General features: G+C 39.7%; 2 protein-coding genes across 3 annotated transcripts in view; one reads left to right on the top strand and one right to left on the bottom strand.

The window, feature by feature from the left end:
* Window positions 1–4,394, bottom strand: part of MTRR (5-methyltetrahydrofolate-homocysteine methyltransferase reductase) — a 30,227-nt gene extending 25,833 nt beyond the window's left edge. The window contains exons 1-2 of the mRNA XM_036280753.1: window positions 4,252–4,394; window positions 2,195–2,348 (exon numbers count right to left, since the gene is read on the bottom strand). Of these exons, the coding sequence (XP_036136646.1) occupies window positions 2,195–2,348; window positions 4,252–4,380 (283 nt within the window). The 5' untranslated portion in view covers window positions 4,381–4,394. The remainder of the gene's footprint in view (window positions 1–2,194; window positions 2,349–4,251) is intronic.
* Window positions 4,395–6,256: 1,862 nt separating this feature from the next.
* Window positions 6,257–14,271, top strand: FASTKD3 (FAST kinase domains 3). Of its 2 annotated transcripts, XM_036279925.1 has the most exons (8): window positions 6,257–6,327; window positions 7,217–7,979; window positions 8,634–8,684; window positions 9,334–9,419; window positions 11,003–11,177; window positions 12,312–12,381; window positions 12,959–13,073; window positions 14,053–14,271. In XM_036279925.1, exons 2-8 carry the CDS (start codon window positions 7,247–7,249, stop codon window positions 14,149–14,151), a joined length of 1,329 nt encoding a protein of 442 aa, XP_036135818.1. In that variant the 5' UTR covers window positions 6,257–6,327; window positions 7,217–7,246; the 3' UTR covers window positions 14,152–14,271. The 2 variants fall into 2 exon arrangements, with proteins under 2 accessions (XP_036135818.1, XP_036135817.1); XM_036279924.1 differs by having other exon boundaries at window positions 7,217–8,684.
* Window positions 14,272–15,303: the final 1,032 nt, after the last annotated feature.

Here is a 15,303-nt window from a genome sequence, read left to right on the forward strand (position 1 = left end):
GACCTCAAGCACAGAAGGTGCATCTACAATGTAAACAATCACTCACTATGTTTGTGTTGGATAAATTAAGAATTACTTCTATGTTTCCTGGTAAGAAAATGGGCTAACATTTTCATACTTGGTTGAAAATTTAAAATAGAAAGCTTAAATTTCTCAGTTTTTTTAATCATCACCATGCACTTTCCCAACAACAATAGAGTCTACTTATGAGTCTAACACTATAATAGTTAGACAGGCTTCAGTCTTTCCTTTATAATTTTTTGAAAAATTTTAAAATAATACATATATGCACTCTTAAAAATAAAGAAATTTAAAAAACTTGAATTTTAAAAAATGCAAATACTCCAAAATATTCTCTTGGATGTGTTATACATGAGAGACCGTGGCCAAGGTCATAATCTACCATTTCTAATCAGTTACTCATCAGTACAATCCATCCTTGCTGGATACCCTCCCACCAGAATAACTCTCAAAGACGAACAATACAAATCACAAGCTAAGAAAATGGACCCTGAATTCCCTATCTGGTGTCCTATCTTGCTCAGCTGGTCCATCCAATCCTTTATCTTAATATTTTAATCTACACTTCATAAAAGCCTAGACCAGTGTTTCCTCACCTGGGAGCTTTTAAAAAGACTGATATCAGGGTCCTATCTTATAACAATTAAGTCAGAATCACTGGAGGTGGACCCAGGTAATGAAATTCAATGAAAACTCCTCAGTTCATCTCAAAGTGAGGCTAGGACTGAATTTATCCCATGAAGAATATCCTGTGCAGGGTGCTTGGTTGGCCATCAGAGGGGAACCCAGGGCAGCACCTCCTCCTAGGCACTCTTCTCTTAGTGCTTTTTGCTTCTTTCTTTCTTTCATTTATTTATTTTTGAAAATAGAAATAGATCCATTTCCTGGTAAATCAAAGCACAGTTTGGACTTCTCCCAGTCCTTGGTATTTAATTTCTAAGCATTCCTTCACATGCCTTCAATGACTGCAAGTACTCCATGGAACCTACTTGAATTTTTCTGAGACAGCTGCTGTCTGTCCTGCACGATGAGTGTTTGAAGGTACGCAAGGTGACTGGATACTTGCTCACGCAAAGACACCATCCAGGTGACAGTGGAGTCCTGCTGCATGTACCTGTGTCAAATTTGCAGTTGACTTGATAGAGCAATTTACTCTTGATGTATCCAATTGCACACTATAATTATATCACCAGAACATACAAATACATCATTTGTATAAATTATAAATATTAGATCTTGGGTGTGATTTCTACATTTTCCCTTGGGGAATGTCTTCCTTCCTGGTGTGGGATTGTGCATTCCAACACTGTCAGTGACCTTGGCAATCCTATCAACTTGTATAGTGAGAACAGAGTGGGAGGCTGAGGCTGCTTCTCCCTTGTGCCCAGATTAATGTCTACAGTTGACTGGTATGAGAGTTTATGGATATTTGTGTTTTTTTACTTCTTTAATTTCTGTCTGCATGTTAGTGTTTAATGTGTGATTTTTTAAGAGAGAATACTTTGACACCTGTAAGAAATCAAAATACTACTCTTTCTAAGACGTTTCACAAATATCCACTTACAGGTATTTTATTCGTGTGTGTGTGTGTGTGTGTGTGTATAAATAAAATTATTTTACTAGTTGGGGGTAAAAAAAGAAAACCACCATCCTAGGAGAATGGTTCTTAGGGAAGATAGCAAATCCCCCTGGGAGCTTTTTTAAATGACAAAAAACAATAAAACAGCATGCAGTACTGCTCCTTCAGGAATTCTGTTTTAGCAGGTTTGGGTGGGGCCAGCCACTACTGTTCTGAAAGTGCTTTACTGTTGAATCTGATGTGCACCAGGGTGAAGAATGCTAGAATGCTCCTCAAGGGGCTCTGCACAAGTGTTGGTGTGGGTGAAGCCTTCGTAGAACAAAGCACCTTATTTACAATGAAATATCACATATATATTTATATAAAAAACCAAAAAGGACAAAACCCATACAATTATGTACGGGCTGGAGCAAAAGTAGGTTTACAGTTGTGCGAAACAGAGTTTATTCTTGTATTACCATTTATTAATTATTGTATTATTTTCCATATGAACAACTATAAACCTACTCTTGTCCCCCCTTGTATTATGGTTTTAAAAGATACAGATACTAGAATTAAAGTCAGCAATAACAGTACAGTCAGAGCAGTACATACCTAATAATGCATACCGCAGTTGAGCAAAGAAATCAACCGGCAGCGTTTTGTCCTGTATTTCTTTCACGAACTTGCGGGCTGTGTCAGGTGGGTCTCCGGTGCCTGTGGTAGAAACCACCACCACAAGAGGTGCTGTTTCATTTTTTAGATTGTACTGCAAAACAAGAATGTCATGTCAGGGATCTACTGCCATGTGTAGTTCAGAATTATAATCAGCTCAGTTTCTTGTCTTGAACCCGTCATCAGTACCACATATGGCATAAAGGCAGAGAGGCACACAGAGCATCTTTAACTTGAAAAGGTAAAGTGTTATACCTCCTCTATCAGGGAACCTGGCTGGCTATCACTCTCTCAGGGTTCCAGAGAGTTGAGAATATCGGTAGTCATCAACTGAGATTATCGGTGTTTCCCAGTTTTAAAAACAAGCTTCTTCATTCTAATTTTCACCTAAATTTAAATATTTCAAACAGAGCACTTCACTTTCTCTATTTATGATTCCATGAGCTCTACTGCTAACAAGTATCATCTAATTTGGCTCAAAGAAATTCACTTTATTTTTCATGTTGATAAAATAGATAAGAATTTGAGCTAACATTTTACTAGGAGATTCAATGCTCACAGGGTACTTTGCACGTAGTGTATTAAACTTTATAAAGTTTGTTAAAGTAATTTCACCTTGAAAAGGACTTCCATGATCTAGGAAGTAGAGAGCTGTTGGTTTAAACTTGGATCAAGAAATGGAAAAACCATTCAGCTGGGGAAAGCAAACGATGTTACTAACGTGGTATTGAAAAACATTACTCACCTAACTTTCAAATAGCTGCTGACCTACGTGGTGAGGTGACCAAGGGGCCAAATCAAGGTTAGTTATATGATTCAGATTGTATTCCACCATGTGGCACTTGCTATGTAAATTTACTTTGAAGTTACTATAGAACTACAAAACCTGCAGACTAGTGGTATCCTCCAGGATGCTACTTGTTGAGTGAGTGACTCATCAGGAGTCACCTTGGTCCTGCTGTATAAAGGAACTAGTTGGTTCTCCTTCTATGAGCTGAGTTTATAATTCATCTGTGCTGCTAATAGTCTAGTCTTGAACTAGAGATGTGGAAAAAGCCAGAGGAAGTTGTGAACTTGAGTGAGCATGTCCTAGCAGGGTCATTTTTGAAGTACTGAACTGACTTTGACTGCTTAGTGGCTGGGACATATGCTTATGCTGGTATGAAAGCACTTGCAAGTTGCTACAACCTGAATTATATAAAACAGTAAAACTTGGATGTCTCAACAGAACTAACTGTAAGAAGAACATAGATCTGTTAAGTTCTTATGTATCCTATGAGACTTCTGCAGAGTCTGAATGCACAAGTGGTCCCTGACACAAAGAAGCTGAGTCTTCTCCAGATCCATATGCTTCTACTTAAAATTTTTTTTTTTCTTTATTGATTTTTAAGGGGGGGGGGGGAGAAATATCACCTGACTGCCTCCTGCATGTCCCCCACTGGGGATTGGGTCCACAACCTAGGCATGTGCCCTGACAGGGAATCAAATTGGCAACCTCTTGGTGTATGGGTCAATGCCCAACCACTGAGCCACACCGGCTGGCCTTACACTTCTACTTTAAATTCTATATCACAAAAGAATTAAGTGTTCCTTCACTTGGAGGAACTCTATACAAATGGCAAGGTCTTTATTTTGGAGAAATACAAATGGGGCCCTGGGGTTCGTGAAGTGGAAAGCACATAGGCATGTGAACACATACATCTCATTTGTTCTTAGAGCCACCCCATGACAAAGCAAAGACTACAACTTCTATGTTGCTTGAGTAAGTACTTGTTTCAGTTTTTGAGCCAGTTTAGTCTAATTTAAATGGATACTTAAATGTATAAAAAAAGAAAAGCTGGAAGGACTCTTAAAGCTTTCGATAAAATTAATTTCTGAGTATTTAAAAAAAGAACTACAGTGGCATTTAAAGTCCTACATTGTTGTTTAACACCACTCTCAACCAAAATATCTTCAAAGTATAAAACAGTAAAAATCACAGGAATAACAGCTCTCACCTTATCCAATTCACTAATACAGTGAAGATCTGCAGAAAATCCATGTGTAACGGCCTTTTCACAGATTTCTTCTGCAATGGCCTTTGCCTGTCCACGCTGTGTAGCATAGAGTAACAAAAACCTTCTCATTGCCTCCAGGCATATGCTATATAACTAGGACAGTTACACTGAAAAATGAAAAATGGAAAAAGGGATTTTCTTTCTAAAGAAGTAGAAACAACATGCAGGTATTGATTCTCCCTCAAAATCTTCAAAAAAGAGACTCCAACAATATCCACACAAAATATGAAATACACTTCTTTGAATCTGTTAGAATTCTTAAGAAGTCATAAAAAGAGAATTTATCAAACCAGGGAGAATAGAGGAATGAAGCTCTAATTCCATGTCTCAGAAATCACTCTGGGGTCAGCCTACTTGGGCTTCAATGCAGTAATTCACAAATGCAGAAGTGTAAGCAAAACTCCCAGTGGATCTGTGCCTCAGTTCCCTCACCCTTAAAGTGGGGATAATCACAGACATGCCTACTGACAAAGACAGACAGAAACAAAGCACCTGAGCAATGTCAAAGACACAGCAGTGCTCAAAAAATTTTAGATTCCTTTTTGCTTGCTCTTTTAAAAAGGTAAAAGTAAAATTTCCATTAAAATTTTGGGAGTCTTGGTTTACACTTGATTCTTAATTAGAAATGAACTTAATCAAATACTGGTTTATTATTTAATTTAATATCAAATAAATGTCAGAACATGTGTAATATGTACTACATATGTATTGCTGGAAAGCCAATATTTCTAATCCACTCTATTAACAGTTTTATTAGCACATGTTTTTCCTTAAGAGACACCAGTAATAAAATAAAGCACACTCACTGACTTCTCCATGTACTCATTTGGTATCTACATCTGGGGACTGTTGATACGTTGGGAAAAAAAATTTAAACAGAAACCCTTATCAAAATATCTTTGGTGAATGAACCACCAACAGTTTTATGCTCCTCTGGCCAGTTACATCCTAGGACAAATTAAGCAACAAAGAAATTCAAAAATAAAAGAATCGTGTTAGGGAACATATTAATAACCTTGGAACATGCTTACGGAGCAGAACATCGCCTGGCACAAAGCAGGCGCTCAGTAAATTAACAGAATAAAGGAGCGCGCAAATGAGTATATATGAAGACACTACATCAGGGCTCAGTGCACACTAAAATGCAGTGACAGACGCCACCGCTTATTATTTTTACAGCTAACCACCAGAACACTACCTAGGAGCCGCGCACGGGTTTAGGCGCTTGGGAGAAAGAACATAACCTGTTCGTCCTACAAGTACCTTATAAAGCAGGTACTGCTCCCCACGTTTCTCAGGGGTGGTTCCCCGGCACCCGCAGGGCAAGCAAGGTCAGGCAGAGAGGCGGTGGAGCAGGGCGCCCAATCGAGCCAAGTCCGCTCTCCAAACATTGCGCAGTCTCCAGCGCCAGTTGCCGACACCCACTCGCGTCTCCGCGCCCCACTGTGCCCTGTACCCGACTAGAAAAGGGTTAAGAACAGAGATACTGACGGAAGAAGGGCCACAGAGACCTGCGGGACCAGCTTTGCTCATGCAAACGCCAGCCAGCTCCCGGGAGGCGGCACCATAGACACCGCCGAGACCGCGGCGCAGCCCGTCTTGGGCTCGCAGCCAAGCCGGGCCAGGCTCCGGGCCGACCAGCGCGCGCCTTTCCCGGCCAGGAACCGCCTCCCCCTCGGCCCGCGCAGGGCATATGGCCCAGACAGGGGTACAGTGGCCACAGAGCACTCACCTGTACGGGCCCAGGCGGAGACACCAGAGGAGTGGGTGGAACCGCGTGGAACCGCTGACCCTCCTGCGGCGTCTGCGCACTCCGTTTTGGCGCGCGCTCAGCGCCCGAACCAATACCAATAGAAAGCCAGGAGAGTCGGCCAATCACAGCGCGCCGAACTTGGGGGTGTGACTTTGTGTTCCCGCGCGTGCGCCGGTTGTGCGGCTCCAGCGCGGCGTGCGTGTGTAGAGGCCTCTCAGCTCCATTCCTCCAAGAGCTGCTCGAACTCCTGCAGGCTGAGCTCGGTAGGTGTCCGCGCGGGGGTAGAGCTCGGATTTTTTGGGCCCGTGTTGTCCCTTAGGCGTCGGTGCTGCCCTGACCCGCCCAGCTCTTCTCGGCCGCCGCGCCCATCCGGTGCTTGAGCGCAGGTCCCAGGCTCGCGGGCTTTGGGAGCGCCGGGTCCCTGGGGTCCTTCCATTCTGAGGAGGAGGCGACCGCCGGGGCGCCCGCCCTCTTTTGCCCTGCACATTTGTTTTCTTAAATCGCGGGGTCTTCAGGTCTGCATAGGCCGCCTACCCTACCCCTCATCGACCTGTATTCTTTTACCTTTTTTATTCACTGCTTTTTTGCCGTTTGCCCAGCTAGACCTTATTCTTCCTCAGTCCTAGCTATGAGGGGAAACAAAAACCTTAGGACTTTTTAAGCACCCTTTTTTAAACCTTTGCTTTACGTTGGCCTATAGGAAATTTGGCCACTTGACCCAAATTTAACCAAACGCATGTCCTTCCATCCACCAATTTATAGGATGCATGTTTATGTCTAGACACCTTGTTTTTTAATCCCAGCTCTGCCACTCACTAGCTGTGTAAACTGGATAAAATCACTTATCTGTGCTTCAGTTTCCTCACCTGGAAAATGATAAGAGTGCTTAATTCATTGTGCTGTTAGGAGCATTAATTTAGTACACGGTAAGCACAACAGTGCCTGGCAAATGATAACGATTATTATTGTTAGATGCCAGCCAGTTTTCTAAGCTTTGGGATGCAGCAGCTCTGTTCTCCTAGTACTTATGTTTTGGAGGGAAATGTTTATTAATCGCTTATTTTGGGTACTTATCCTTAGTTCCATCAGTATTGATGTTGAAGGAATCATGTTCTCAATATATATGACTATGTTTTCTATTCCTATATTTAGTTATAAATCAAGACTTGAGAATCTGATGGCATGGCTTTAATTACCTTACGGAGGAACCTTTGTCATTTATCTGATTTTCGATTACATGGAGCTCTGAATACTGTGAAAAATCAACCTGTAAATCATGTTCACAAGGTAGTCAAGGAGCATCTGTGCCCATGGTTCTGTTCACTACAAGCTGAGCCTTTCAGGGTCAGGTTCCATCATGCCTGTTGTAAAAAGTTCCATTCAGAAAATGGAAATGACCTTCATCCATTTGGTGAGTCCGTGTACTCTCAAGTACATGATTGGGACAGTTTTGAACAAAATTTCAAAAACATGGATGAACAGATGTTTTACACGAGACTGAACAACTTCACTTCATCAGAAGAAGTGCTAAGTTTTATAAGCACACTGCAAACTTTGCCTGATACTATGGCAGCAGGAGCCTTACAGCGAATTTGTGAAGTGGGAATAAAAGATGATGATCAACGGCTTTCAAAGGAAATACTAGAGAATCCCATCTTTCAAGCTTTATGTGTTCAATTTGAACAGGAACCCTCGAATCTGTCAAATACCAGTTTAGTGACTGCTTTGCAAGCCCTTACTCTGCTATCTGTGGATCCCCAAAGTAGCTTGTTACTGAACCTGGTGACAGAATGCCAACATCGTCTTAAAAGGGGTGGCCTGGAAGTCCACAGTCTTTGTGTTCTTGCGGAAAGCCTGCTTAAACTACAAGGTCCAGGTTGTGAGACACTAGACTTGATTATACATCAACTGCAAGGTGAAAAGTTGGAAGAATTTACCCCCGAGGATATTGTGGCCCTTTATAGAATACTGCAGATGTGCACTGAAAAAGTGGACCAACACCAGACATTTCTAAATAAGATAAACATCTTTTCTCTGTCAATAGTTTCCAACCTGAATCCTAAATTGATAAGCCAAATGCTCATGGCCCTAGTGGTTCTCGATCAAACTCAGGCACTTCCTTTGGTTATAAAATTGGGTAAATATGTTGTAAGGCACATCCCTCATTTCACTAATCAAGAGCTTGGGAAAGTCTTAGAGGCTTTCATATACTTTGGGCACCATGACAGATTTTTTATAACAGCCCTGGAACAGCATGTAGCGTCACTGTACCTCACTTTGGACCCTGAGGTTGTCAGCAGAGTCATGGAGTACTGCAGTAGAAAACACATCCTTTCAAAACCCATTCTGAATGCAGTGGCAGAAACTTTTGTTTGCCATTCTGAAAAATTTTCACCTAGTCAGATTTCTGAGTTGATCGAACCATTTGGGAAACTCAATTATTTGCCACCAAATGCCTCTGCTTTATTTAAAAAGCTAGAAGATTTGTTATTCACTCATTTCAATTCTTTTCCTCCCAAAACACTATTGAAACTTCTCCATTCGTGTTCACTTATTGAATGCCATCCAGTCAACTTTATGGCAAGAATATTCAGCCCTTATTTTCTTCAGCAGCTACAAGGTGAGTTGGTTATAACTTCTGAGAGTGGAAAAGTTAATCTTTGAACTTGTGATGTGTTCAAGTCACATAAGTACCTTTTACATTGAGCAGTGCTTCACCTGTCTTTTTTCTTTCATAACAAACTAAAGAAGACATCTGGAGTTGCAGATGGTAGTGTAAACGCAGAGTTAAAGAATGCAAGAACATTGCTTCAAGTGAGAAAACAGCTTCGAGTAAACAGACAGCTGCCCTCGCTGAGAAACAGTATTCTTGGGGCGCCGTGGTGATGGCAGTGCTAATAGTCACAGTAACATGTTAGAATCTTTCTGAGACAGAACTATAAAAATTTTTTTGAGAGGATAGTATTCATCTTAGTTGAAGACCACCAAATACGTCAAAAATATCGATTTCTAAAAAGTTTCAACTAACATATTTTGTCCTTTTTAATTATATATTCTCTAGTTAGGAGCTTCAGTTCTTGGAAGTTAAAATGAGATTGCATTAATGGCAAGCAAGAAAGCATAGTTAATTCTAACCTGTTTTTATCATAGTTCATAGTGTCATTGAAGAGAAGCTTATTGGAATGAATAAATGAATCTTGTATATTCTTAATATTTCCTCATTACATATATCAAAATTTAAATTTACCTATGATGGATTATTATTTCAGGTGAGGAATCATATTTGGATAGACTGAGCCTAGCACAACTGACCCAGCTTTTGTTAACCTCGATTCTAGAATGCCCTTTCTATAAGGTAAAAGCATGAGCTGTGTGCTTTTTTCTCTGTGGGACAGTTTTCTTTTGTTCCCTCTCCCCCTCCACTTAACATTTTTTTCAGTTCCTTCTCTTTTGATCTGTCTCAACCTCATTAAAAAGCAGAACTGTCATTCACTTGGAATTAGTGGCCACCAGATAGCTTTTTCTTTGATAAATCGACCCCACTCCTGTTTTCTTATCTTTGAAGGACCCATTTCCTGGTGTGTAAGATTTCTTAGAAGATTTTATCACGTGCTGCAGGGTTTGATTCATAGTACTCAGAGACCCATGCTGTGGGTGTTAGCCCTGTAGCTGTTGAGTATGACAGATTGACTCTGGACTGAACACATCCTAAAGCATCCCGAATACATTTTTAAGCCAAGGCTCTCATCCGATGGAGTTTGGGGGAGGTGGAGTTTGTGTGTTCCATCTAGTACTCTGAAGATTTCTTTTCATAATGTTACCATGCTACTGGTTTAAAATCAGAAGTGGCACCTCCACATGTGCTCATCTCACCTGACCCTAAACTTGGAGGAATCACATTTAAGAGTATCTCATTTGGGAATAAGGTATAAGAATGGAAATATAGTACTAATTAATTAGTACTAAGCATATAAATAATAGTTATCCCCAACCTCCTTCCACCCCTGAAGGAGAACAATGTTAATAAGCAGTTTTTATGTCCAAATGTACACAAATACATCAACACTATCCACTTTCTCTCTTTTCATGGAATGGGACAAAGTACAATTTGCATTTATGCCCAGTACATCATGGACATTCTTCTGGTCAATACATAAAGATCAAATGCATTTTTTTTAAGAATGACAGCATAGTTCCTGGTATTTATCCTACCATCGCACCATTGATAGACTTTCAGGTTTTTTCCAACATTCATTGCTTTCAGCAATGATGTAATAAACATCCTTGCATGTCCTTTCATACTGGAGCCTTTGTGCTATTTAAATCTAAAGACGAGATTCCTGAAGGTGGAATTATTAGAAAAATTTTTAGTAAATACTAACAGATTCTTCCTTGATAGTGCGCATGTCACATTTCCCCAGCAATAATTGGAGGTGTCCATCTCCCCCACTTCTATTGCAGTGTGTCATTATTTTCTTTAATTTTTCATTCAACTCTGAAAAATAGTATCATGTTACATGTTTATATTGTATTTTAATGAGCAATAATGAAGTTGAGCATATTTTCAAATGTTTCTTGGTCATTTACATTGGCCAATGAATTGCCTTTTTATCCCTAACTCATATTTCTATTGGGTTTATCTTTTTTCCCCTAGAACTTATTGTAAAACAGATTTTAGCTATTAAGCATGTTGCATATATTTCCTTCTGGTTTTTAGTTTTTAATTTTTTTCAATGTTTATGATGCCTCTTTGCTGTATAGAAATTTTTAAGCTTTCTGTAGTCAAATATATTTGTCTTAAACAGCTTCTAGTTTTTCTATCCTGCTTAAGAATATTTTACCACTCGTGAACTAATATAAATGTTTTACTAAATTTTAATTATCTGATTGGTTTTATATCTTATTTTTCTTTCTTATATTTGCACATACAATTTGTAGGGTCCAAAACTTCTTCCTAAATATCAAGTGCAATCATTTCTTACTCCGTGCTGTTCCTTGGAGACACCTGTGGATTTTCAGCTTTATAAATCTGTTATGATGGGACTGATTGACCTTTTAGGAGCAAGATTGTATTTTGCTTCAAAAGTGTTAACACCCTATTATTACACAATAGGTGAGTAATAGGCCATTTTGTTGTTGTTTATTAAACCTCAGCCTGTGTTCTCATTTGGGATATAGTAGCCATATAAGGTCTGGAACTACAAAACGTACTTGGCCCCTCCCTAAAGGTTTAGTGGAACAAGGGTATGCAGTAGGGCTTAGAGTCCAGACTATCTGGGGTTGAGTCCCCATGTGTCAGCCACATAGTAGCAGAATGTCTTTGGGCAGAGTAAAAACCTTTCTACTTGTTTCTTCCTATAAAATGAGAGAATGGTGACCTCAAAGACTTGTTTAAGGACTACATGAAATAATGTGGAGTAATACCTGGAGCATAGTAAGTGCTCAGTAACTGCTGGTTGCTGTTGTACTCTAGGTCAGCGCTGTCCAGGAGAGTAGCCACTAGTGCACATGGCTGTTTACATTTAAAATAAAATAAAAATTCAAAATTCAGTTCCTCGGTTGCATTACCTTTACCTCCAAGTGTTCAGTAGCCACAGGTGGCTCACGGCTGCCATATTGGATAACAGAGGTATAAACATTTACATCATCATGAAAGTTCTCTTGGACAGCACTGACCAGAGGGTCCAAGTCCTTCTGCCCTTATAAATTTTTAAAGATTAATGAGTAAAAGAAAATCAGCTCAAAGTGGACAGTGTTTTATAGGCTTCAGCTGATTACATCTTACTGCCCTCCATAAAGGCTTTTACAGAAGGGATGACAGAACATCAGAGGGAAGGAAGGGCGTCTGTCCAAGTTCTGGGACCACATGTTGGGGTGCAGGATGCTTTACCTACCCTTGTGGCTCTGGGAACTCCAGTGATGAAAGGTTCATTGCTTAACTTAAAGGATTTTCTTCCCTGTCTGGATAGAAGGATTCAGTTGTGTGCATGGTTCTTGTTATGCCCCAAATAACCTGAGAACCTACTTCTTGTTTTTGTGTAATTGAGCCTTTTTAGTGTAAGGCTAACTTGGTTGATCATAGACCCAGTTAAATTAAAATTCTCACCATTGTCTGGTGTGGTCATTACTTTGCAGCCTTCAGCCAATGGGTAAATGCAGTGTGGAAGAATTCAAAACAGAATGAGGAAAGGAAGACAATGTTTGTGAGGGTATCACATGAAGAATTTTTCCTTTCTTCTCTCACCAGATGTTGAAATTAAATTAGATGAAGAAGGATTTGTATTACCATTTACATTCGATGAAGATGTACATAAAAGGTAAAGAACATTTTTGTGGTTATTGTTACTAGACTTATTGAAGTTAATAAACAATGATTGTCTTAAGTGAAAAAAAATTCTGGAAATTAAAACTACTTTGCAGCCCTGGCCAGTTTGGCTCAGCGTTTGGAGTGTTGGCCTGCGGTACAGAGAGACCGGGGTTCGGTTCCCGCTAAGGGCACGTACCTCGGTTGCAGTTTGTCCCCGGCCCTGGTTGGTCGTGCAGGTGGCAGCCACTCGATGTGTCCCTTCACATCGATGTTTCTCTCTCTCTCTCTCTCTCTCTCTCTCCCTCCCGCTCTATCTGAACAAAAAATGGAAAAATGTCTTCGGGTGAGGATAAAAAAAAAAAAACTACTTTGCAGCATACCAATTTTGGATATTACTTGTAACATTTTATAAACCTCAATAAAATTGAGTGCTTTCTCAACCGATTAAAGAATAACACATTCATTATTTACTTGAAAATAGTAATAGCAAATAGGAATAAGCAAATCCCAAATAAACTCTGGGAACTAAAAATACATAAATATTTTGTGTTGTTTTAAAAGTTGACTTTCTTTCTCTGATTTTTCAGGGTAGCGCTGTGTATTGATGGTCCAAAAAGATTTTGTTTGAATAGCAAACACTTACTGGGAAAGGAAGCTATTAAACAAAGACACCTACGCTTACTTGGTTATCAAGTTGTTCAGGTATGCTTTCACTCCACTTCACTCCCCAGAAGCAATTTCTAATCCATATTTGCTGTTTCCAGGGTACTAAGTAGTCTGCCAGCCCAAAGGACCAAGAATCTCATTTATTTTAAGGTCGAGAGCATTTTATCTTTTATTTTATTGAGTGTATTGGGGTGACATTGGTTAATAAAACTAGGTTTCAAATGTGCAGTTTGTATCAGATGTATCATCTGTATATTTTGTAGTGTGTTCAATTACAAAATTATTAGAGTAGCTGTTTTAATTTCCACCTTAATTTAATGAGTAAAAATGGACAAAAATGGACAAGATAACCCATTAAAACCAGTATCTTAATCACCACTTAGTGTTTAAGGCCATGCTGTGTTTACATTGTAAATCACGTCAGAATGTCTCATGTGAGGAGCCCTCTGCTTTCCTGTCTGGTTCCTTTTCTCCACTCCACTTTGTACATTCCCAGATTAATTCCCAGTCATGCTAGTGTGTGTTCAGAGCCTTTATAGTTTATTGCTTATAGGATGAAGTCAAAGCTCCTGGACATCTCAACATTCCAGGCCCTTCATAGTCCACTGACAGCAAGGCTCTCTGCTCCGAACTCGGGGATTCCTTCCCTTTCCCTCAAGCCCTCTCCATTCACTCTGGCCTTTCTCACTTTGCCTAGCCGCTTCCACCACCACACTGGTCTCCATCACTCCGAGTGTGGTCATTTATCAGCTCCCAGGTCAAGTTCACTTTTCACTCTAATCTGACAGCACCACAGCCCCAGATTTCTTTGCATGCTCTGCTTTGTTTTTACTGAGCGCCTTATCTGCGCCAGGTGCTATTGTAGGCACTGGGCCACAGGACAAATAAGCTAATGTGATCTTTGCCCTCCAGGAGCTTACATTCTGTATGGTGGAGGGCACGAGAGACAACCAAACACTAAGCAAGTTTCAGATTGTGAAGGATGATGATGAATCTTAATTTCCTCCCTTTACAGATCCCCTATTATGAGATTGAAATGATAAAGTCAAGACTTGAATTGGTGGAATATTTACAAAGGAAACTATTTTCTCAAAATGCTGGTGTTCATTGGTAATGAGAAGGAATATTGGCATCAGGACTCGTATCATGAAAGAACTTGTGTTTTCATGGGACTCAGTATAAGAAAAAAAATATTTGTGAAATAGCCCATTATGGACTGGTGATCTGGAAAGGGTCTGTAGTTTACTTATACTATGTATACAATTATTGGTGATAAATTTAAAATTGATTTTAATTTTATTTAATACTAGTATCATAAATATTTTTATACAATAAACAGAATCAAGTATGATAAAAGTATATAATGAGTAAGTTGTTATTTTGAAATCTTTCATCTGGTAATAGTTATATGCCAATTGAAAATGTGCTCTTTAGAGACCTTTGTTTCCTCTTATAATAAATGCAAGGAAGAAATTTTATATCCCATGTCCTTTTATATTTTCTTAGAGGAAGCAATATATGGTAAGGAGGAGGAATGAGAAAAACAGACTAGAGTCCTTTGTATATAAACATAACTATAGAATTATGCAGAAATAATCCTTTAATTAGTAACAAAATATATTAGTATGGGGAGCCTTTATCTTTTTTAAAATAAAGATATAAAGACATGAAAAAGCATTAGGATTTTGTAGGGTTTGAGTCAGTTTAGCAAATGGAGACTAGATGAGCTTTAAGATCATTCTTTAAAGTTTATGCCTCTGATTACAGAGAAGGAAGGAGACATGGAAATTGAATAGGACAAAGGTGCTGTGGATTCTGATGTGTCCCTGTGCCTCGGTGACCTTGCCACTCCCTCCCCAGCCTCTAGGCCAACCTCACTGCACTGCCTCTTTTTTTCTGCATGATTCAGCTCATCCTTGGATATGACACAACCCTGAACTGTGAAGTAAGCATCTTACAGTTTAAAGAGGGGAGAGAGCCTTAACTGAATAGCCACACAGAGGTAACAACAGTCTGTAATAAATTATATAAATGATAAGAAAAAGTACAGCCTAACATGTTTTTCCTCCACCTTTTCAATCTTTCTAACTCCCTCATGACCTTTATTCCTGGCTGCTCTAATTGAAATCAGATACTCCTCCCTCTGCACTCTGGTTATATCCTCTGTTGAGTCTTTGCCCCATTGGGCTCTCCCCTACCTACTTTCTTCATTCAACAAACATTCACTAAATAGCTCTGACAGTGCTGGGCACCCAATACGTGCTAG

The sequence above is a fragment of the Molossus molossus genome, unplaced genomic scaffold, assembly GCF_014108415.1.
Source record: "Molossus molossus isolate mMolMol1 unplaced genomic scaffold, mMolMol1.p scaffold_m16_p_3, whole genome shotgun sequence".
Lineage (NCBI taxonomy): Eukaryota > Metazoa > Chordata > Mammalia > Chiroptera > Molossidae > Molossus > Molossus molossus.